The sequence below is a fragment of the Larimichthys crocea genome, chromosome XIX (genome assembly GCF_000972845.2).
Source record: "Larimichthys crocea isolate SSNF chromosome XIX, L_crocea_2.0, whole genome shotgun sequence".
In the NCBI taxonomy this organism is placed as follows: Eukaryota; Metazoa; Chordata; class Actinopteri; family Sciaenidae; genus Larimichthys; species Larimichthys crocea.
Window position 1 is genome coordinate 2154933 of NC_040029.1, and position 23811 is coordinate 2178743.

At 41.3% G+C, this 23811-nt stretch overlaps 3 protein-coding genes across 9 annotated transcripts in view; 1 reads left to right on the forward strand and 2 right to left on the reverse strand.

Annotated features, from left to right (window-relative positions):
* The window catches only part of timmdc1 (translocase of inner mitochondrial membrane domain containing 1), a 15976-nt gene extending 8884 nt beyond the window's left edge, over positions 1-7092 (reverse strand). For 3 of the 6 annotated variants that reach the window (XR_003464270.1, XR_003464271.1, XM_027291668.1), the window contains exons 1-2: positions 6893-7091; positions 5488-5834 (exon numbers count right to left, since the gene is read on the reverse strand). Coding sequence is in view for 1 of the 6 variants with exons in the window: in XM_027291668.1 (XP_027147469.1) it covers positions 5488-5810 (323 nt within the window). In the remaining 5 variants the exon portion in view is untranslated. Of the gene's footprint in view, positions 1-5487; positions 5835-6656; positions 6733-6892 lie in introns of those variants that run through there. The other 3 variants (XR_003464273.1, XR_003464272.1, XR_003464274.1) reach the window with 3 other exon arrangements.
* A 1472-nt stretch (positions 7093-8564) lies between these two features.
* Positions 8565-13719, reverse strand: poglut1 (protein O-glucosyltransferase 1). Of its 2 annotated transcripts, none has more exons than XM_027291667.1 (11): positions 13601-13719; positions 12712-12802; positions 12492-12635; positions 12266-12401; positions 12051-12172; positions 11774-11833; positions 11439-11538; positions 11261-11319; positions 11015-11182; positions 10226-10282; positions 8565-10137 (listed from the first exon to the last, which is right to left on the reverse strand). In XM_027291667.1, exons 1-11 carry the CDS (start codon positions 13671-13673, stop codon positions 9981-9983), a joined length of 1167 nt encoding a protein of 388 aa, XP_027147468.1. In that variant the 5' UTR covers positions 13674-13719; the 3' UTR covers positions 8565-9980. The 2 variants fall into 2 exon arrangements, with proteins under 2 accessions (XP_027147468.1, XP_027147467.1); XM_027291666.1 differs by having other exon boundaries at positions 12051-12175.
* A 452-nt stretch (positions 13720-14171) lies between these two features.
* On the forward strand, positions 14172-22582 carry LOC104937493 (calsequestrin-2). The gene is made up of 11 exons (XM_027291665.1): positions 14172-14630; positions 18452-18536; positions 18768-18868; positions 19064-19172; positions 19860-19933; positions 20588-20718; positions 20805-20850; positions 20950-21004; positions 21098-21198; positions 21286-21360; positions 21450-22582. Exons 1-11 carry the CDS (start codon positions 14388-14390, stop codon positions 21657-21659), a joined length of 1230 nt encoding a protein of 409 aa, XP_027147466.1. The 5' UTR covers positions 14172-14387; the 3' UTR covers positions 21660-22582.
* The last annotated feature ends 1229 nt before the right edge of the window (positions 22583-23811 follow it).

Consider the following 23811-nt stretch of genomic DNA (forward strand, 5'->3'; position numbering starts at 1 on the left):
ACGCAATGCAGTCTTTTAACATGCTTTACGTGCTGTTACAAAAGCTATTATTTGCATTTATACAAATAACAAATGTAGCTACATAAAACTTAGAGCCAACGTCACAGTTTGTAAATTGAAATGACTGATGTTTGTCTCTTGTCTCCCTGTAGTCCGACCACAGAGTTACCCAGAGGAGCTGACCAACGTGATAAAGAGCGGCCTAGTCGCTGCACTGCAGGCTTGTTCTCGGAGGCCTGCCAGCAGCTCGCACGCCAGAGGCGCTAATCCAGCCAGCCAGGCAGAAATCTATAAGGCCGAGTGGACGCAGTGGAGTGGGTGAATGTGTCGGTAACTAATTCGGTTGAATGACGGAGTCTTAAAAAACAATGTTTTTGTTTATGTGGTTGTGTGTCATTCAGCGCTCGCCCATAACGCAGCTATCCGGGTTTGTGAGATACGGATGGAGATGGAGCGGAGAGTTGGTGCTTTTGTCACCCTGTTTAAGTAAGAAACACATTGGTTATAATTTAACTCATATTTTTTATTAGATTCAGATATTTTCTTAAACCAAACACAACTGCAGTCATCGTAAACCAGCTCGATTAAAATCCAGTTTTATGAAAGCATGTTCAGCACCATGGCAACAACTGATGCTAAAGGTTTTAGTGATTTTAGCTCCAACTGTGACAGGGAGCATCAATCAAATGTATTAATTATTAGATATTTTTTAATGATCATCCTCAATAAATCTGTTGTTCGTGTCTAACGTCTTCCCTCATCTGTTCCCTCTCTAGCTCTGTCAGCACCGGGCTGTCTGTGTACCGAGACAGTATGCCATCAGCCACTATGTGCAGCTGGAGGTGAGTCACATGGACCTCAGCGTGGCCTCATCAAACTTTTTTAACAACTATGGATCACTGTGCCAGTACTGTTGACTCCTCCGGAGGCACACACCCCACATGATCCCTCTGATATGTATCTTGATGAGAACAGTCCACTTTTCCTTCATTGCATGACCAGATTACTGAGGTTATGGCGCTAGACGTGACCACGACCCTCTTTCAGTTTCTTTTATCTTTTGACCGCAGCTGTCTAAATAAATAATAAATACCCATAAAATAATTATTAAAAAAATATTTAGTCCAGAATATACATGCAGAAAGTGTCTTCTTTATTGTGCAGAAATGATGTTTGTTTTTTGGTACTGACAGCAATTTAATGGAACCTTTTATATCCTCGTTAACCCAATGACGGATAGCTCCAACAGATGCCAGCACGATTGGTTATGAGTGATGATGATAAAACTCTCGGTGTGTGTGTGAGCAGTGCTGGATGCCTTTCCGACTGAACCTGGGCCTGGGGCGGCTGGTGGCTGGGACAGTCATCGAGCAGAGCGTGCTGGGGTAAGGTTGGCTTCCGCTCCCACAAGTGTCTGTTCCATCCATTGATCACTGTAACGTCCAACACATCAGCCTTCCACAGGACATGTGGTTAGCTCCCTGAAGCGTCTCGGCCCTCGTCACAGATTTGAGTTAACTCGTCAGAAGCCTTTTAAACAGACGTGTTTGCATTACTGCTCGTGTATGCGTCCATGTCCATGCCTCTGTGCTTGAGAGCAGTGAGCACTCTGGCAGCCAGCTGCGCCCCTCCAGCAAAACTCTGTCGCCCCAGCTGAACCCCCACCCCCACCTCCAGCTCAGTTCGCAGTGCCGAGGGACTCATGTGCACTGCAGAGGGCCATGTTTTGGGTACTAGAGCAAGGAGGAGGCCAAGGCAGCAGCTGCCCTCTCCATTTATACATCTCAGTTATTCCAGCCTCTCATCTCCATCTAGCATGGTCTGATCTGGACTTATGCTTCACTCCTCTCTCCCCACAGCCTCTCTTCTCTCTCTGCCCCACTTTCCACTCGCTCCTCTGGCCGCTTGCAGCTGAGCGCACAGAGCCAAGGGCAGATTTGAATCTGATCGTATAATGGAGATTGAGTGTTAGGTGTTTGATGTGTGTACAGACTGGAGGGGCTGGTTTGGATTTTCTCTGTGATCAGTCAGCTCATGTTGGCTCGGCCTGGTCTGTTCTCCTGTTGCGTCCGCACTAGTATTGCTGCCTCCTTCCCTCTCACTGCCTGCCTGAGGGACCGGCCACCTGGAGCATTTGATGTGTGCAAACAGCCAAGCCCTGGCTATGCAGGTGCAGTCGGGGCAGAAGGGGGCGAAATGAAAGGAGGCAACTAATCGGAAAGCACATCACGCTCCAGATCGCAGCCCAATCGGCCCCTCGTCCGGGCACGTGGCGGAGGTGTGGCTGGAAGGTTTGGTGTGTTGCTGGGGGAGTGACTTTGCAAAAGACAGATGAGAGAAAATTGGACATGAGTTTGTCGCAATGGTGGAAATGACGGGCAGTAGCTGCTGCTACAAAATACATTATGCAATCATGAGGTCCAGTGTATAGGAACATTACATACCCAGTTTTCCCAGAAACCTGGAATGGTTTCATATCTTTCTGTTCTCATAAACACACAGAGTAACTACTGTAGAGAATAAAAGCATAAGTGTATTTGCTGTTTTGGGCAAATGTACATCTCTGATATGTTTTCTAAGTTTCTCCTAACTTGTGGGCAGGATTCCACCGGTGCTTTGATCTCAGCATCCAGTCGCTGGCAGGAGAAGAAGCCAGAGAAGAGAGAGAGGAGAGAACGCACAGAGATACCACAAGCTCAAACTTGCTGAATGGTGAGATTAAAATTAGAAGTACAGAGTAAAAAAAAATGGACACAAATTTCCAGTAAAGTTGTTGCTGTCTTGTTCACTGGTCATCTTCTTTCTTTAAAAGGCGGCCCGTTTGCAGTTGACAGACGAGCTGATTGGAGATCTGAATGTTCTCAGCTGGAGGACAGCAGTAAGGACATGAGAGGATCCAGGAATGCTCAGTTTACCACAGAATAAAGATGTGATCAGGACTCAAGGCCAACAGAGCCAGACGTACTCAGCCGCACTGTTCCTGTTTCTGTTTAAGGTGGGACTTGACAAAACTGTGAAGATAATCTTTGTCTGGACTTCACACACCTTCTCTGGAATGAATGGACACTGCTTCACTCAGAATGAAAACACACACTGTTGGACCTGTTGTACATGTTGTGCATACTGTGTATGTGGCACATATCTTTGGTGTTTTTCAGCTTGGGTTTCGACACTGGGGAGTGACATGTTTGACTTTGTTTCAAAGTTCAGTTTGGACAGGAGTCGATGATGTCTTAAAGTATTTCTGTCCAACCATGTGTGTGTGAGTGAGACAGAGTTATACTTGATCAACATTATACAATATTGAGTAACGCAATAAAGTGATCCAAATCCAATCCTCCTACTGTAATGAGTGCAACCTAATAAACATCAACTCAAAGAAATACTGTCTCTATACTGAGAACAAAATCATGTAAATAACTTTGTCTCATGATTTGCTTATGGCTCCATGTGATAAACAAGTTGAATAATTGCTCTTTGCAACAAAACATCAGAGTGTATAGCATCTCTCTCTCTCTTCAGTGTTTTTTTTGTATTAATTTTTGCTTATTATCTTCAGTACACCTAATTCTACCTAATGTCGTTTCTATTGCAAAATGGCTTTTCTTTCTTTTCTGTGTCTGTGCTGTGTGCAATGTGCTTTTGACCGTGCCTCTTGGGCTTTCCAACAAACTAGGTCAAACATAGCCTCGGTCCCTGGTGTAAACAGAGTGTGACACAGCAAACGCTGCGGCCCCGGATGCAGCAGTGAATGCTGACATGCAGATGGACAGCCAATGGAAACGGACTAGGAAGCCCCGCACTCCAGAGCACGGCACTCATGATGACTTCAGGTACACAGGTTAACCAACTATATTAGAAAATAAATGTATGATTGTTTTCCTCAAGTATGTAAAAAAAAAAAAAAAAAAAGTAAAAGCACTGAACTACCTGACGTCATGAGGATTGTGTGAGGTTTGTTTTTAGTTCGATTTAGTAGTGTTTTGTTGCAGGGGCTGTGAGGTTTTTTGTTTTGGGTGGGGTGTTTTAGATTGATTTTTCACGGTGTTGTTGAGGTGTTAGATTTGTTTTTAGATTTTTGTTTTTTCTGTTAGATTTAGTTAGATTTAGATTTTAAGATTAGATTTTTTTTATTTTTTGTTAGATTTTTAGATTAGTTTAGATTTTTTAGTAGATTAGTGTGTAGATTCATCTTTTCTTGTAGGTAGTAGATGGTGGGTGAGGTGTGGGTTGAGGTGTTGGTTGTGAGGTGTTTTGTAGATTAGCTTTGTGAGGTGAGGTGTTAGAGTTGGTTATATTTTTTGTTTTTTTTGTAGATTTAGATTTAGTTTCTTTGTTTTTTAGTTTTTAGATTAGATTTAAACTGTTGATTGATGAAATCTACCCAAACCTCCTGTACTGTATTCCAATATGAATGTTTGTAATATTTTGTAAGTTGTAAAATGTTTGCAGGACAGGAGGAATACCAGTATTAGTCTTCCTCTCTTATTTAGAGAAGGAAACCCTTATCTAATAAACCTTTATTGCTTTCCATTGGTGAAGTTTTAGTGGTCTTGTCAGCTAAGCTGTCCGCTTTTTTTGCAGCAAACGCAAATACACAAACTAGGCATGCAACCTTTTTGCAATGACCTTTTATTCTGCCTCTCAATTATGTACAACACTCTCAGCAAACCCTACACCAGCCTCACCCACACTTTCAGTGTGTGGAGGCTACAGTCCTCGCTGCAGTCGGCCCTGGTTCGAATCCTGCATCAGACGGCCCTTTGCTGCATGTCATTTCCCCCTCTCTCTGCTTCCTGTCTCTCTTCAGCTGTCCTATCAATTAAAGGCATAAAAGGCCCAAAAAAAAAAATACTAAAAAAAAGTGGTACAGTCTCACAGAATTATACTAAATTGGCATATTTAATGCATTCAATGATGGTGTTGAAATAGGCTTACTCTTTATGAAGACCGGACACCCAAAGTCTCATTTACTGTTTGGACTACAATAACTTCAATTAACATTTCTTGATTAATCATTTGGTCACAGAAAAGTCAAAAATAAAGTTTGCACAGCCAAGTATGTGACACTGAGGCAGCTTTAGAGAGTTTTTCCAGTTTTATTCAAGACACGCCTCATTCTGACATCACTAGGTTTAGATGACACCTGTGAATTGGATGTTGGTTGGACCAGAGGTTTACTATTACACTAGAAAAAGCCCATTAAAAATAGGAAGCTGTAACAAGGGAACAACTGGAAGTTTTAAATGAAAAGTTATTTAAATGTAAATAATCAAAATAGTATTCAATTAATTTACAGTCAAATCATTTAATCTGAAAGTTGTTTCAGCTCCAGATTTGACGTCACACTGTCTACATCTGCAGAACAAACAAAATGGATGCAGAACGGAGGACATGTTTTTTTATTTAACCTTTTAAAAGAGAGTAAGGTGGTAAACAGGTGAAAGAGCTAAATTAAAAAAGACAAGGAGGAACAGAGATACTAACTCTTTGTCAAAGAGGTCTTTGATGCGGTCCCATCCTGTGTCTGGGAATTCTGGCCTGCCGATGCTGCTTGGCACGGTGCTGGGAGAGTGGATGGATGCAGGAGCGGGACTGCTGGTGGAGGAGGATGAAGACGAGGGCATCTGTGCGGGCTGGGCAGCAGCCACATCAGCTGCGTGGACCCTGGGGAGCAGGAAGCAGAAGGAGGGAGGCCTGGCGCTCTGGATGAGGCCCTGCAGTAGACCGGTGCTCGGCATGCCCCGAGGGGCTGAATCTGCCTGACGTCTCTGCAGGGCGAGGCTCGTTCTGGGCCGCTCTGGATGCATCACGCTTCAGCTGGCATTAGGCTGCTGCGGAGAGGCACAAACACATGGCCGTGGGTTGGGATGTTGCGCGCGTTGCTTCAACTTAAGCTCCATCCTCAAAATAAATAGCCTGAAGGCGAACGAGATCCTGGCAGGGCTTTATAGACTGTCCAACTCAGCAGCTGTTAAATGGTGAAGTCCTATCAAAACACACGGGGCGCACAACTTCAAAATTGAGCTTTTTCAATGCACTGCTCTGGTCCTCTGAGCAGGGTGTGCTGGCTGGTCCAGGGTCAGAGATAAATACAAAAAGGTCTTTTTAAGAGATACTATGCAGTGAAAACAAGACTGATGATCTCTTTAAACACAAAACACACAATAAACAATACCCTCACTTGTCAAACAGTCGATTAACCAACGATTTACATTAAATTCTGGTTTTATACCTTTGTTCAGACACCAACACTTGTTGCTCAAAACATCACAAAGATGAACAATTGTTTGTTTTTGTCGAGCTAAATTAGCAGAGGACGGGTAGCACGACGAAAGATGCATTTCTACCGAATATAAACTTGCAAAGATAGATAAGTATTGATAAATATTGATAAACATTGATAAACATTGATAAACATTGATAAATATTGATAAACATTGATAAATATTGATAAACATGGATAAGTTTTGATAAACATTGATAAATATTGATAAACATTGATAAACATTGATAAACATGGATAAGTTTTGATAAACATTGATAAATATTGATGAACATGGATAAATATTGATAAACATGGATAAATATTGATAAACATTGAACATAGCGCCACCTGTAGTCACGCTGAGCGTTAATTAGCTCGAGCCGCTCACCTGTGTCAGGTCACCTGACGCTTTTTTTTTTTTTTTTTTTTTACACGCTTTCGTCAATAAACTAGGGCTGCATCTAACGATTATTTTTCTATCGATTAATCTAACGATTATTTTTCTATCGATTAATCTATCGATTATTTTTCGATTCGTCGATTAATCTAACGATTATTTTAACGTGAACGTCTGAGCTGACGTGAACTTAGCTTAGCCGCTAGCTCCTCTCATAACAAACTTACCGGCGAAGCTCCTCGTCAATGACGCGGCTGTTTACCGGCGTGTCCCGCTCCTCGTCAATGAATGTCCCTCACGGAGCGTGTCCACATCTTTGTTTTCTGTCTTCGTCCTCCTGCTGTCTCTGTCTCTAACGTGACTTTCTGCAGCCTGCCGGCGTCCCCAACCCTTCACATCCGGCCGAGCATGGTGACAACAGCGCCTCCTGTCTGCGGAGGACTTACAAGGCAGGCGCACTATATTATTATTATATATTAATATGGACCAGGGGTCTTCAACCAGGGGTCAATGACCCTCTGGGGGTCCGCAGAGGAATGTATTCATTTAAAAAATATATAACAAAAATGATATTGAGTACTCAGCTCTGTAGCCTCTGACATTGTGGGTGTATGTTATGACTCCCACCCACTCCATGAGGTGCTGGACAGACCCAGGAGCACCTTCAGTCAGAGACTGCTGGTACCAAGATGCTCCACAGAGCGGCATAAGAAGTCTTTCCTACCTGTGAGCATCAGCCTGTATAACTCCTCACTAAATTCTCACTAAACTCTTTATAAGGCTTTGATTTACATATTGCACAGTTCACTGTTACTTGGTTTTTAATCTACTGTTACTGGTTCTATTTAACTGTTATTTATTTCAAAGACTAAATTATCTCATATCTCACTGTTACTTGTTTTTTTTATTTTTTACTGGTTCTATTTAACTGTTATTTATATATATATAATGTGTATATATTGTTTAAAATAGGATATTGTATAGGGTATATTGTTAAAGTTTTGTTTTCTTTTGTTTTTCTTGCTATCACTTACCGTTTGGGAGCTGCGGTAACAAAAACAATTTCCCTACGGGGATTAATAAAGTACTTCTGATTCTGATTCTGATGTGTGTAACTTTGTATTTTGTATTATGTGTCCTGTGTGTTTTTTTTGCTTTGTACTGTTTCATATTGTGCTGTAATATGTTTTAACTGTGTCTTCCGAAGGCACTGCAGATGAAAAGTAGCTGTAAGATAACTCTGGTGCAGTACATCAAATGTAATCGTTTATGTATAATACTGTACATGGTCCCATTAAATGAATAAATGAATGAATTCTCATAAAAAACGAAAGTAAACTGAAAGCGTTAATATGCAACAATACGCTACTTTTGACAAAAACTATTTACAAAATAAATTATTCCATTATGCATAAACTTTTTTTTTTTTTTAATCAACCATAAACAAAAAAAAAGGCTAATAACCCAGCATATAAATAGGTTAATACGGTGAAATAAAAGGTGAATAAAGTAAAAAGTTATTATAGGCCAGGCTTAAAATGTGACACATCTGTTCTATTTGTCTCTTGGGCTGAAAAAGGTTGAAGATCTATGATATAGACAGTAGGTAATTGTACTTAAATAGCTCACCTGTAGAGAACTGACTTTATATTTACCAATTTCTTATGTATATTTTTATAGGTAGAACCATATGTTCTTCCTCCTTAGAGTTTATTCTACTACAACTACTACTATTTTTACCTCATACCTGTACATAGTGTGTACCTGTTCTGTGTTGTTACTTGCAATGCTGCTCCAACAAAAGAATTTCCCTTCAGGGATTAATAAAGTTCTCTCTCCCTCTCTCTAATAGTGCAACAAATGTTTACTGTAATGAATCACTGACGTAGTCAAAGGAAGAACTTTTAAGAACCAAACCGTTTATTGCCATAAAACAAACAAAAACGCTGCACAAGTTGTGACAAAAACATGATTTGCCACACTTTGACCAGGCACGCAATCACAGCTTTTTGGTCTGATCAACATACTAACGGACAACCTTCACCACAGTTTTTAACAATACTGTAAAAACACAACAGCCTTACCTCGGTGAGAATCTATTTGTGCACAGCCCAATGTGAATACTACAACATATTCAACATTCTCCTGCATCAACTACACATTATCATTATCAAAAGGTCAAAACAATTAAGATGAATGTTTCACATCAAAACAGAACTAATTACTCTAAAGTGATTATTGCTTACTGTTGGCACTTAGTGTGGAATGAAATGTAGACTGGGAGTAATTATTTTGTGCATTTAACTTTTGGCAGAATCAATCCAAAGACTGACACTGACAGACAAATCAAACAGTACATGGATATGTTATTGTGCTGAAGCTTGGTACAGCTCTGCTGGAGTTTTCTCAGCTGTCCAGTAGAGGGCAGTGCAGCAAGGCTGATGTCAGGGATGACTTGGATCAATTAAATTGGGGTTGCTGGGTGGAAACGTACAAACAGGCCAGATAAAGTCGACGTCACGCTTTGCTGTGCTGATTCAAGTACTTAAAATGAGAGTTTAACGTGCTCCATAGCTGGACGTGTAATATTCTCTTTGGACTGAGTGGTCGGCAGTAAGAGGTCAAAAGGTTCGGTTCAGCTTCATGAGCGAGGTGCTGAACTTCTTCCACTCGAGGATGACCGAGCTGACTTTCAAATACAGAAAATCAAATCCAACGTTTTTCAGCAGCAAGAGGTCTGAAGATTTTACATTGCATGTTAAAGGGACACCTCGGTAATTTAGTACGACTCTTCTATAAAGCAGCAGCAGACAGCCCCCTTGCCACATACAAACACAGAAACCACACACCCCCAGTGTACATGCAGACTAATTTGTTACAACGTTTTCTCCAAGCCCAAGCAGAAATAACCCTGATGACATCACTATGATGTCATCAGGGTTATTTCTAAAAGTTTAAAAACACATCTCACATTGGATGTTATTTTGCTGGTGAGGCCAGACATGACACCATAAAAAAAAAAAAAAAAAAAAAAAAAATCAACTGATTGAACCAGAGAGTGATCAATGACTCAGAAATGGTGTAAGAGCCCCCTAGTGGCACCTGAAGGTATGGCAGCATCCACAGTCAACACACTAAAGCTACATCTATGACCGTGTAATACTAAAACTACGTGCCCTATAACTGCATCTTCCGTGAGGACACGCAGTCTAACGCTGCTTGTGAGGAAATCAAATGCTGTGGTTCGGTTATTTACATTCATCATCTAGTGCTTCCCTTCACTACAGCTGCCCTGGTCCCCACAGAGGCTCCGTCTTATAGCTCCGTCTTGCTGGGTCTGTGGACGATCTGGCTGTAGTCGCTCTTCCTTTTGGGTTTGTAGGTGAGGAGTTGGCTGAACTCAGTGAGGAGTCTCTCCCAGTAGCAGGAAATATCTTGCATCCGCAGGTGGTTGAGGATAAATTCCTTACCCCTTTTTTTTTGGGGGGGAGGCAGAAACAGAAAGTCAGACTGACCTCTGAAAACTATTAAAATTCAGTCCAGAAAATATGATTTGTTACCTTGTGGCAATCTCCTGTGCGATGGCATCATTCTCTTTGACAAACTGTAGTAGCTCCCTGAGGGAGACATGTGAAGACACACATTTAGTATATATGCAGGAGATAAAACTGAAAAGTGTTAGAAAGCTTCACATGTATTTGTATGATGCTGACATACATCTGTGAGACTATAAGAGTAGCATATGTCTTTATTTACTAAAGGGCTGTACAGTGATTTTCACCAGTAAGCTGGAAGAAAACTGGCTCCACTGAAAATTGCATGTTTGGGGTTTTTTTTGGTATTTTAAGGCGTTCCGATTTGGAGCCACAAAACATGAACCGAGGGAATACAAATCCATAAAAATAGCTGCTACGCCTGCTGCTCATCACTGCTGACTCACCACGGTGACAGAGGAAGCAAAAGATGAATGATACTTTAAGGGCGCACAGCAGCTCCTGTTTTACCCGTTTAATCTACTGAAAGGAGTTTTAAAATATTGCCAAAGAACTACAACAGTGATTTCCTAACATATCCAATCGCTTTCTTTTTGTTGAGCTGATAATATAAAGGTAACTTGAACTAATACGTCCTTCTTTTTGGGGGATGAAAACACATCTGCATCTCCAGAAGCGTCCAAATTTCGAGTTCAGGAGTTCCTTTCCACACATGCACAACACATGTGGAAACCGTCAGATCATATTTTTTTATTTTATATATTTTAGTAAGCCTCATCAGTCAAACAAGAAATATGTAGGATTCCAAGGAATCATCACAACTGGGCAGTAAATATGAGACAGTGGTTGTGGTACCTGAGATCAGAGAGGTCCTGCTTCACTGGGATGTAGTGCACCCATGGCTTGAGCTGAGGGTAGAAAAACTCCTGCCATTCATCCCCCACATGAAACACCAAAGAACCACAGAGGAAGAGATGTTTGAAGCGGAAGCTGGCCGCCACGCCACGGAAGTTGAACAAATATCTGTAAGGATGTAAGGGAGTGTTAAAACTGCTCAGAAATGATGATGTGTCCACCGTTCTGACCTTGAGTCCAGCTTACTTGTATTTGCAGTGATCCACCAGTGGGATTTCTTTGGCTGGGGGTCTCCCTAGTGTGTCCTAAAACAAGAAGGAAGACGTGGGCTGTGATTTACACATTAGTTTTCTCTGTTCTGATGCTTCAAACATCAACAAAATGCAGAAAAATTTGCCCCTGGTGTGATTTCAGTAAGACAGACCTTCTCAGACTTCCAGGCCTGGTTCTTTGTGTACTCTGCATCCACGAGCTCTGGAGCTTCTCTGGACAGAAGGATCAGAGGGTCGCGCTCCGGACTGGTTCTATCAAAGAAAACAAGGGAGAAGATTAGAAAACGGCAGCCTGGAGTTTCAGATAGAGAGAGAGTGTGCTAAATTTATTTGGACAGCTTGATAGAAGAAAAAAGTTTGCAGGTGAAAAGTGGGGCACAGTTTGACAGGCAAGTATGCCACAAGAAGAGATGAGATAGACTAGCTGGCTAACAAATATTGAGCGATGTATAAGGTCACATAACACACACAAGTTCACGGTAATGACCTGGAGCCTCTGAAGAATCCTCTGGACTCCTTCTTCTTCCATGGCCACTGTGCTGCAGACCTACAGCAACACATGACATGGATGAGACACACTGAAATTATAGAAGTGTGTGTGAATATGGGTATGATTTATGCGTCATCACATCTGAGAGGCTATGATTAGTCGACACCATTCTTTCCATAAATGCTCTACTTTGTTTCAACCCACGATTAAACTAACTGCATTATAATTTCAGCCACAGTAAGTACACACGTGTAGACCGTATACATGACTTTACTTTTTCAGGTCCTCCCTCATCAGATCCCATCTTCCCAGTCCAGTGGGGTATATCGGCCACACAGCAGGTCCGCCCTCCCAAAACGTCCACGCAGGGTACATGATGTCCTGGTAGTCTGCTGTCTGCTTGAATCGAATAAACACACGTCAAAATAAACCCCACTTATTTTATTTAATAAACAATTGTGTCTGTTTTCAAGAGTGTCCAAGTCTGACCTTACTGAAAGAGAAGACCGGCAGCGTTGGCTGCACCCAGCTGGGGACTTGAGGATAATCCCTGACATTAACCACCATCTCCAAGTCAGGTAACCTGTCGATCACCTCCAGCATGAAATGCTCCACCCCGCTGCACCTGCAAACCGGAAACAAGCAGCTGTACACTGTGCACATATCAACGCAAGCAATTGAAACTGAAATCTGATCAGATACTTCTTCTCCTTACCTGGCAGGAAACATACAGCTGTGCTCTCTGTACAACCTGTGGCCAATGATCTGGTAGTGGGTGCCCACCCCTCTTTGAACAGTCGCAGCCATGGCATCCTCAGAGATTTTCCCTCTGAAGGGCTGCAAGTCCTGCTGCAGGACACTGAGATCGAAATGATCCTGTCAGATATCTATAAAACATTTGGTGCTGCAATATATGAGGAAAAGCAAAGGCACACCTTAGATGGCAGCTGCAGTTGACAGGGTTACACGGCGTGTACCCATGAACAGCATCGGAAATCTTGTCTCTAATCTTCTTCCACTGTTTCCCTACAAATAGGAAAACATAATGTCAGAGCAGACTTTCATAATGGATTATTCCTATCTTCAACCAATGGGTCAGGACCCTGATGTACAAAGTATAGAGTGTTTAATGGATCAGTACCCCCAATGAGGATGTCCCAAACAAGACTAGTGGTTCAAAAGGGGCTTCACAGGTGCTGTGTCCCTAAGGTTGTGTCTGTCTGTTATTCACATTTCATTACTTTAAGTTACAATTACAGCAAAAGATACACCCACTATATAGATCTATCGATAGACTCTCTAGCTATATATAGATATATATCTGTATGTTGTGTGTGTGTGATGTGTGTGAGTGTGGTGTGTGTGTGTATAATATATATTATATATATATATATTATATATATAATCTATATACACAAACCCCACATATATACATATATATATGTATGTGTATATATACATATATACGTGTGTGTGTGTGTGTATGTGTGTAGTCAGTCAGAACATTTTAACATTTCTAAGTGCTAACTAGCATTTAGCAGACCTGTTGCCATAACTACGCCCAGCCTCCATGAATATTGACATTAAATTAAACTATTTAAAATCACGTTTTATGATTAATAATATTACAGTGCTAACTTCATGTCAAGCCTTAAAGTCAGCCTAACTGAGTTAGCTCGCGTGCTAGTGGACTAGCTCGTGAAGTGATGAATGACTCCAACACCCAAAATTCACCTCGAGGAAGAACCGCGAAACAAAAGTCTTATCACTGCCTTTTTTTTAAAAACGCGTTCACAGTTTCGTGTTTGTTTGAGATAATGTTACCTGAAGCGGAAGCCAAACATAAATCACAAACTTGCAGCAGCGTTAAAAACCTCCACAGCCAGGAGCGCTCCATCTTTCTCTATCCTCCAGCTCTGTCTGATCATCGGTGATCTGTTACTTCTGGCTGGAGACCGTCGTCATTACGGTAACGCGCACTGCGAAATTCGTTTAAATGCAGGCTACCGTAACGGCTAAAAGATTAGCGCAAAAGTGACATTAAAGGGACACTCCTCACAAAATGTGTCTCCTTATATTCACCCTCATGTTCCACCAGACTAAATCAATCAATTCATGTCATGGCATGAGATTCACTGTTACAATGCATATAGCTAAAGCCCTATAATCGTTGCCCTGACATGGATCATGTCACCGCTGTTTAAATGGCAGGATGAAATCCCCACAGCTTCTTCTGCTCTAATTTCTGAATTTATTTCAAGGGCATGAATGACTATCACACATGGATGATTTGTCCTGTAAATGGATTCATGAGTTTCTCACTCAAAGAGGGAAGGGAGAGAGAGAAAGAGACCCTCCTGGGAGATTTGGGGCAGTAAGACTGAGTGACGGAGGGAGGAGGAGACAGGAGACAGGTGGAGAGGGAGAGATATCAAGGAGGAGAGCCACAGAGAGAAGCAGAGAGGGGAGAGATAGTGATGAAATATTTGTGAGAATGTTTCACATTTGCTGGATGGATTTCTCCTTTGCATGATATCTGCCGTACTTCTTGGTTCTTTGATTTTCTCTGCAAACTTCATTCTGGCTAAAAAAAAACTCTAATTGAACAGCAATGCAGCAAATGTGGCTTTCTCTACTATCCGGCCTGTGCCTTCACCTGGTTTTCCTTTGCACTGCCGAGGAAGGTCTCGAGTTCCCTAATTTTGACGGGAAGGACAGGGTGCTGGACATCAGCGAGCGCAACTACAAGAAGGCTCTGAAGAGGTACGACCTGCTGTGCCTGTTCTACCATGAACCACTGCCTGCCAACAAGGGCCTGCAGAAGAGGTTCCAGATGACAGAGCTGGTGCTGGAGGTAAGGATGAGGGTCCACAGGGGAGGAAAGAGGAGAGCTGGAGGAGTTAGTGAAGAGACAGACAAATCCCAAGAGAGGCTGTAAAGACACAGAGATTAGTGCTGATGTTTTTTTCTTTTCTTTTTTATGGCTCTTCTTCAAGTTCACTACAAAGGTTTGAGACATGAAAAGCAAGTGAAGTGTTATTCCATTAAATGCCCCCTAAAACAAGGTCACATTTTTTATAAAAAATGCCTTTATTTTAAACAATTTGTTCATAAAATTAGCCACATTTCCCAGGTTGTGAAAATCCCTTGCAGTCGTAAATGTTAGCAATCCATTAATAAATACTAATTAAGAAATGTTAGTAAGTCATTTATGAATGTTTTTTTAATCCAACAAGTCTAGAGTTGTAAATGTTAATAGGTGATTAATAAATGATAAGAGAACAAACAGTTCATCAGTCAAAGATGGTCATCTATATATTGTCTAATTTTTATATAATATGACAGCTGCTGATCTCCAGTCAATCTTTTATCCAAAACCTAACTATATCTAATTTATACATCATATAAAATTCACAGTGGAGAAACTGATGACAAATTACTGAAACTAGTTAGTTAGTAGTTAATCGACTAATCGACTAATCGATTAATCGATTAATCGATTAATCGACTAAGACTAATCACCTTCCCATCAATCTCAGCTGTACATTGTGTTTAGTGCTAATTAGCAACTGGAGAGAACCCACACACATGCAACAGAACATGCAAAATACACATTAAAAGACCCCAGCTGTGGGTTTGAACCCAGAACCTTCTGTGCTGCCGAGCACCTCATCACCCATCTCACTCATCGCTCCTCACGCCTCATTTAAAAGCTGGAATTCCATGAGAGTGTCATCCCTGATGTATTGTAGGAGATTACTGGAAGTCAGGTTTTAGATTACAAAACAACAGAAAGAAAAGTGATGAAGTAAGTCAATAAAATAAGGTGAATTTAGAAAGTGATGAACTGGTACAGACTAGAAAAGGAGCAAGGAAAGAAGTCTTTCTGACACTGCTACTGTCTTCAGGTACACAACACCTGAGTCACCTGCCAAGAAGACGTCACGACTGATCATATATCTGATGTCACTGATAACATAACAAAATGTCTCAATAAGCAACCGCTCAAATCCCCCACGGGTCAAACTCACAGCCGAACAACTGCGCTGCCTTGACTCTAACCTGTCATAACGAGTGATTGTGTAGTCGGTGGTTGGAAAAGCAGACACTGGATGCCTCATTCTTCCTGTCTGCTTTAACCATGAAGTGACGTGAGGCTGGATTCATAGCTGTCACGCTGTCACGCTTTGATGGACGGAGTCAGTGTTCTACCTGCACGCTCTCTTAACTGGCAGCAGTGCTTTTGAATCCCATTACACCCCCTCCTCTGTGGCTCACATGTATCCAGGGATTGTTTCTAGGTCATTCTGTTAATTATAGCTCGTTCCCAAAACTCTTTGTGAACTAGAAATAAGTGGATGCTCTCCTGCATCCCCCTTTCTCCTTATTTATGAGCTAAAAGTATGAGAAAAGGGAAGCCAAGTTTGTCACACCTAAAATTTGCTCAGTGATCGCTCTTGCATTCCTGTCATGTCGCACACATTTTGAGAGCAGACACACACACACACAGCAGCCTCAGAAGTCTCGTCTCTTTAGTGGTATTTCTAAATCTGTTTTTCCTTCCTCAAGAAGCGTTTCTTGAAATTTGAAAGGCAAGCTGTCCTGACTCACAGCTTCCCTCTAACAAGAATGTATTGATGAAGACAGCGGCAGCTGTGGATGCCAGCTCAAATACACGGAGTGCAAGTGCCAAACTAAACGCAGAGTGCAGAGTAGAGAGAGTGTTGGTGTGAAGTATTTTGATCCCATTTTAGAAACACTGAAGTCCATGATTTTCTACTCTGTGGTTCCCAAATGTATGACTACTCAGAATTTAACAATACTGTTACTGTTAAATAATCTTAACGAACTAAAGGAGGTCAAAGTTTTTCAGTATTTCACAAGTAAAAGTAACAACTATAGAAACCGGATTTGTGCCCTCAACAGGTTGGGAACCGCTGCTCGATGGTGGTCTAAATGTGATGCTGTAGCTATATATGCACAGTGGTGGTGCCCTTTGAGCTAAATACTAACATCCTTACAATGACAACATGCCGATGTGCAGCAAATATAATGTTTATCTCGTTAGTTAAGTGTGTAAGCATGCTAACATTCAGGGGTTAAAGTGAGATTCGGAAGGTGGAGGAACCCAAATGTGTTTCCTGCTGAGGATTTGCTGCTTTTCTCTATTTTAACTCAACTCACATTGAATGTTTTAGGTTTTACACAAGATAAAAAATGATATCTATGGAGCCCAGAAAGTTCTTTAGATTAGAGTACTGCTAAAAACAAACCCTCACAATCAAATCATTAAAAAGAGATTAAATTAAAAAAATACATTTGTATTTTTATTAAAAAATACAGTTAAATTACAAACACAGGTTCCAGTAGTCTTTAAGTATAGATTCAAGAAGTTTTAAATGTGGTATCATTTGGACAGTGGACAGAGAATGTGTAGCATAATTACTAAATATTCGTCCATGTTTGTGTTCACCCTAAAAACAAATAATATTCTTAATATCATTATGTAATTTAGTCCTATTCCAGGTAACCAATGCAGACTTTAGCACAGGTGTAATATGTTCATATTTCTTTGGTTTTGTTTAAACTTTCTTTGGTTGACCTGAGGAGACTCGTGTCCTCTCTTATGCTGGCAATAATGTTTAGATGTTAAACTGTAAGTCATCCAGTTAAGTTAAGTTAAGTTAAATTAAGTTAAGTTAAGTTAAGTTCTTCTGTCTTTATCAATGCTACCTTGTCAATGCTACACTTGTCGTTTTCTTGGGGTGTTGATTGATGAAAACCTATCTTGGAAACCTCATATCTCTCTAATTACATCTAAAATCGCAAAAAATATTGGAATTATTGGGAAAATCCTGCATCTTCTAAATACAAAAGTTTCCCTGAATCTATATTATTCTATGATTTATCCTTTTTTAAGTTACTGCAACATTGCTTGGGCTAGTACCCATCAAACTAAGCTGCAGCCCATTTTTAGGTTGCAAAAACGTGCAGTGAGAATCATGGCTCTTTCTCCTCCAACAACCCATACTTTACCTTTGTTTCATAAATTTGGTATTCTTAATATTTATCAGCTTAATTACTTCCAGATTGCTCAGTTTGTATATTGTTCTTTAAACAAAACACTTCCCTCCTTGTTTGACAATTTATTTTCTGCAAACAATCAATATCATAATTTCTCAACTCGTAAAGCCTATCAGCTTCGGCCCCCACAATCGAGAACTGTTTCATCACAATTTAAGATTTCCTACAGAGGTTCCAAGATATGGAATTCACTTCCTCCTCATTTTCTTAAACTCTCTCAACCAGCTTTTAATAGTGTAATCAAGAACTGAATGTTCCGTTTTAATTTTTATAACACCTTGATGTGTGTATATCCTGGATCTATGTGTTCAGCTGTGTTTTATTTTTTATTTTTTTGAAGCTGTCCTTAGCTGTGTATGCCCTGTATAAGACAGTAGCTTGCATTTTTATTCATACCCTGTAATTGTTTCAGGAGGCTCTTTTGACAAGCCCCTTGAGGGTTTTTTCGGACCTCCTTGCATGTCCGCTGTGCATAATATCCTTTTGCTATTCGTTTGTTTTTGAGTTTTTTTCTTTTTCTTTTCTTTTTATGGATAATGTAATTAATTATGTGCTAAATAAATCAAATCAAATCAAATCAAATTTGTTCAGCTCACAGCTCAGGTCCTGGAGAACAAAGACATCGGTTTTGGGATGGTGGACTCCCAGAAAGACGCCAAAGTAGCCAGAAAACTGGGTATGACTCATGAATCATTTCACAGCATGCTGAATGTCCAAATCTGGATTGTGCTTTAGATCAATATTTTCTATCCTCTCTCTTGTTTGTGGTTGTCCCAAAATATTGACTTCTCTGTGTGACGTTGCTTTCCACATAGACTCCGTGTCTGTGATCTCAAACTTTTCTAAACACAGTATTTCAGATTAGCTTTGTTGCAGTCATATTACTTTACTCCTGCTGTTTAATTAGGTCTGGAGGAGGTGGGCAGCTTGTACGTCTTCAAGGACGACCGCGTCATCGAGTTTGATGGGGAGCTCTCATCAGACACACTGGTGGAGTTTCTGTTGGATGTGAGTGGACAGTCTTTAACTGTCTTTAACATTAGAACAAGTGTAAATGTATTTTATAGTAAATGGAACAGTTTTTAGGTGAGTGGTATCGACCAAATTATCTAATTCTCAGCAAGAAAGTGGATATGCAGATTTCCCAAAAGTGTTTAACTATCTTTTTACGTGTTTTGTTGCTGTTGTTACACCGCCCCCTAGGTGCTGGAGGACCCTGTGGAAATGATCAATAATGCCATGGAGCTGCGAGCCTTTGAGAGGATGGAGGAGGACATCCGTCTGATTGGCTACTTCAGAGGAGAGGATTCATGTTAGTTCCTTAATACATTTGCGTTAGCTTTTACAAGGACAGGGACAGTGTGACGGGTTTAAAATACATCTGGGCCCCTAAAGTTTCCTCACTATGCTCCCCGGACACTAATGGGATCTAGAGGCTAATGGACATTACCATGTAGTCTAACTGCTGCTAAAGGGAAACCTGATTCTAGACTGTGGCACTCTCACTCCGTCTCTTGAGAGCCTTTAAATAGCTTCTAGTTCTCTGTCTAATAGGTCAAACTGCAATTATAGTTCCTCTCGAAAAAGGAAGAAAAAGTGAGACAGGGAAGATGTTATCTGGTCCGATATGACAGTGGCATGAAGTTTCATTATGGAGCCTATTTCTGTCCACAGATAGGTTGGTCCTTGGTTGTGACCTTGTTGGGAGCGGAGCCAGGAGTGCGTTACAAGCGTATAAAACTGTATTAAGGGAGACTTTGTTACTTGGGTGAAGACAGTACAATCATGATGGGAAATTGAATGAAGCGAGCGGGTTTCACCGCTTGCCTTCCTGATCACATATTGCACATTTGGCTAGGAATGTGAGCAGAATGTGAAAGACGACTTTCCACACACTCATGTTTTACCTTCTTCATCTCTGTTTTCTATTCGCTCTTGACTTCCTCGTCAATCTCTCTCTCTCTCTTTCTCTGTCTGGCTACTTTTTTTTATTTCTCAGACTACAAAGCTTTTCAAGAGGCGTCAGAACGTTTTCAACCTTACATCAAGTTCTTTGCTACGTTTGACAAATCTGTGAGTATTAATGTACAAAATAAAATCTGCATCAAAACATCACATACACATTGCATTTTAATACACTCTTTTTGGGAGTGATAGTTTGATATTTTGGGGAAATATGCGAAAATATCCACGTAGCATCTCTGAAGCTCAGTAATTAACACTTGGTTTGTTTACTTAGTGCAAAAAATGTAGTCTAAAAATGAGCGGTTGTGGTTTTTACGAGATGTTGTGTGCCAGAGGCAGTGACTTATCCCACCATAAAATGTTAATTAGTGAGCGTTAGCCATATATAGTGTACAGAAACAGGAGTGGTATTTATCTTCTCATCTAATACATGTAAGCTGGTAATAAGTTTAATATGCAACACGATTGCTCTGCCTCGTTGGCAGCTATGAGCATTGACGATCCCTTTTTTAATCAATACTAACAATTAAATGATGGGACAGAACTATTTCCACGTACAAGTTTGAACACACTTGGGAGAAAAGTGAGGCATTAAACACACTTGTAAGAGCTTTAAAGTAAAATACATTGATAAGAAATGTAATTTTTTTAATGAAATGCTTCAGATTTTTAATGAGCTTCATCCTCTCATTAAACAAAAGCCCATGAATACATCCTCCAGCTGCTTATCATAATGAAATCCTGTCATGTCGTATGTTTTAGGTAGCCAAACATCTGTCTCTTAAGATGAACGAGGTGAACTTTTATGAGCCGTTCATGGAGGAGCCGGCCATCCTGCCTGGCAGACCTCTGACAGAGATGGACATTGTGGAGTTTGTCAACCAACACAGAAGGTTGATGAGATTTGTATTATTATTTATGTCTTTTAAGGGTTGTTTTCATGCTGTTTGAACATTTTATGAAAATGTGCTCTTCACAGAGCTACTTTGAGGAAGCTCCGGGCAGAGAATATGTTTGAAACATGGGTATGGGAATCAAACCTATGACACTTAAATGGATTAGTCCTGATTTATTTTACCAAGGCTGGGTTGTAAACCATTCTTGTGCTGTAAATACATTTCTAGGAGGACGACATGGATGGAATACATATTGTTGCGTTTGCAGAGGAAGAAGATCCAGGTCAGCACCGTTTCCCTTTTTGGTTTCACGGTTTGTTTTTTTGTCTCAAGCGCCTGAAGGTGAGCTCAGGTTCCTCTGTTCTGTCGTCCCCAGATGGCTATGAGTTCCTAGAGATCCTGAAAGACGTGGCCAGAGACAACACCAACAACCCTGAGCTCAGCATCGTCTGGATCGACCCTGATGATTTCCCACTGGTTCTGCCTCATCACTACCAATGTAACCACATTTCTTTCAAATGTCACTGATAGTCTAAGTTAACCGGATCTGTCTCGCCCCTCCAGCTGACCACTTACTGGGAAAAAACCTTCAAGTTGGACCTGTTTAGGCCTCAGATTGGTGTGGTGAACGTAACAGATGTAAGTAAGGATCTACACAATCTTGGACTGCACCAAAGGGAAGTGTTTATCTGCCTTTACCTTGACTTCCTTGATGCTCTGTGATCCAGGCGGATAGCGTGTGGCTGGACATGTCCAACGACGAGGACTTGCCCACCGCCGAGGAGCTGGAGGACTGGATAGAGGACGTCCTGTCGGGGAGGGTGAACACTGAGGACGATGACGAGTCTGCTGACGACCAGGAAAGCCCCGACAGCTACTTGACAGAGGACAGCTCCGAAAGTCATGACCCAGATGAGGAAGACGACAGTGACGATTAAATGGAGGAATTATGGGCTGGCGTCAAAATATTGAACAATTTGAAAATCATTTAAAAGTGAAATGAAAAGTAAATTCATGGTCTCCCCAAAAAAAAAAAACCCTGTATTCTAGACTCTGTAGACTGTGGTTGAAATAGTTGAAGGTCGTAATTGGAAATTTATGGCCCAGTTTATAATGAAGTTAGCACAGTGCTGGGAGCAGAAAATTCTCCTGTGTTCACCGAGGATCAAGATATCAGAACTTTCTGTGTCGCATACATGTCAGTTAAAGCTCCATTTATAGATTTAGGCCAATTGGGGACATCACAACTAAACATAAACACTGACATCACCCTTTAAGTTGCCCTAACAGCAACACTGGCTCAGGCCAAACGTCCAACTTTCACTCCCCTTTTAGCTCTGTTTTGGTCTCCACCGACCCCTGAGAGAAATATCTGGCTCTTCAGTCACCAAACACTCCATTATATTCACCAGCTAGTCGCTAACTTGTCTGCTGTTTGGTGCTAGCAGTGGGTTTTGGGAACTTTTTCACTAGAAATAGGAATTATGCTGAGCTGCGAGAGTGAATCAAAAACATCAAGGCTGCGAGGCTGTAAAACCAAAACAATGAGCTGAAAGACGCTAAAATGTTGCGTAGATGTAAAGGTTTGGCGATAAGTCTTTGCGAGTTCACAGAAAATATTTATTATAGCAGTTTTAAGATTGAGGAAAATGATTAGATAATTAAGATTAATCTTAGTTTGTGGGTATCGATGTTGTTCTTAGTAGCATAGTACTTGAATTTTTGTGATTAATTCAGGACAAATTGAAATGATTGAATTAAAAGAACGACACATAAAAGTATTAAAAGCACTTTTTTGATTATGTAAAACAGTGTTAATAAAAGTACACAATGAATACGCGCAACTCTTTTTTAATTTGAATCACCTCCAGTACACACATTTGACTTCTCCTCCTCATTAAAAGGTCCAGACTGACACTCAGGACAGCAGATTGGCATGTGTACACCCCCCCTCAGTCAATGAGCGTTTTCACCTTGAATTATTCAAACATCAGTGAATAATTCAACATCGTTATGCCCCCTAATGGGAGAAGGGACCTGGACGGCGAGGCTAGGGGAGGTCTGGGGTGAGACGGGCTAAAACAATGCCCACCGGGGCCAAACAAACTGCACAAGGCGAAGACACACTCCTGTTGAAGCCCTACCACTGGATATGAATTAATAATACAGGGCCATGCAAGAATCATTATTCCCCTGGAGGTCTATGAGCTGCAGTGTGTAAACAGGATGTTTGTATCATGGTTTGGGATTTACACATAATCTATGTGTATAACCGAGAGATGAGAACACCTGACTGTGTGTGTGTCTGCGTTTAAACATGACCCGAGGCAAGAACAGGGGCACGCTTTCTCCTGAGGAAAAGGAAGCAGACAGTGTCATGGTGGAAGTGTTGTGATGCTCTGTAGGGCCTTTAGGTTACATAATCCTGTGAATGTCAAGTGTGATGGTGTTTTACATGAACGTTGACTAAAAGGAGGGCAAGGGGAGTGATGTCACACACACACACACACCTCCTTACTCTCAAGAGGGGAAGGATGACATCGTGGCAAAGAACAAAGAGAAGACAGGAGTGAGATGAATTAAGGTTTCTGTTTAGAACTGAAGCCACTAGAAGACAGAAGGATTTCCTTTCATGCCTCGAAGTCATTACCAACCAAATAGAGAGGCAGGAATGAAGGGAGGAAAAACATTCCATTTAGATGCAAATGCTCATTTTCTTCTACACCTCTCTCCTGCTCGTCCCATGTCCCGCACAGATCAGGCGGGTACAGGAGAGGGAGGGGGGATTAAGCTGAGGACAGATGAGTTCCGACAGGCGGCCTCGCACCCCGAGCTCGCCGTGGGATGAGGTTGTTTGTTTTCAGCGCCGGACACTGACACTGACATTCATTTACCCACGAGAACCCGCTGCGTCGCTCTGACAGGCTGATGGCAACCCAATTACCACTGAGCCTCACGACAACAAAAAGCCACCAGAATAAGGCCCAAAAAAAAAAAACAAAAGAAAGAAAGAAAAGGAAGCTGAAATTTGGCTGCAGCGGGGGTCACACAGCGGGGTCACTCACATGTTTAATGGGCAGCGACAGAGGA

Coding starts and splice junctions, on each gene's coding strand:
- poglut1 (XM_027291666.1), bottom strand. CDS start 13,673: ATGGAGCGCTCCTGGCTGTGGAGGTTTTTAACGCTGCTGCAAGTTTGT. Junction 11,834..12,050: donor ATGAGGGAGGACCTGAAAAA/GTAAAGTCATGT, acceptor GTGTTGCTGTAG/GTCTGCAGCACAGTGGCCAT. Junction 10,138..10,225: donor GCACAGGAGATTGCCACAAG/GTAACAAATCAT, acceptor CCAAAAAAAAAG/GGGTAAGGAATTTATCCTCA.
- LOC104937493 (XM_027291665.1), top strand. CDS start 14,388: ATGCAGCAAATGTGGCTTTCTCTACTATCCGGCCTGTGCCTTCACCTG. Junction 20,851..20,949: donor AGAATATGTTTGAAACATGG/GTATGGGAATCA, acceptor ATACATTTCTAG/GAGGACGACATGGATGGAAT. Junction 21,361..21,449: donor GTGTGGTGAACGTAACAGAT/GTAAGTAAGGAT, acceptor TCTGTGATCCAG/GCGGATAGCGTGTGGCTGGA.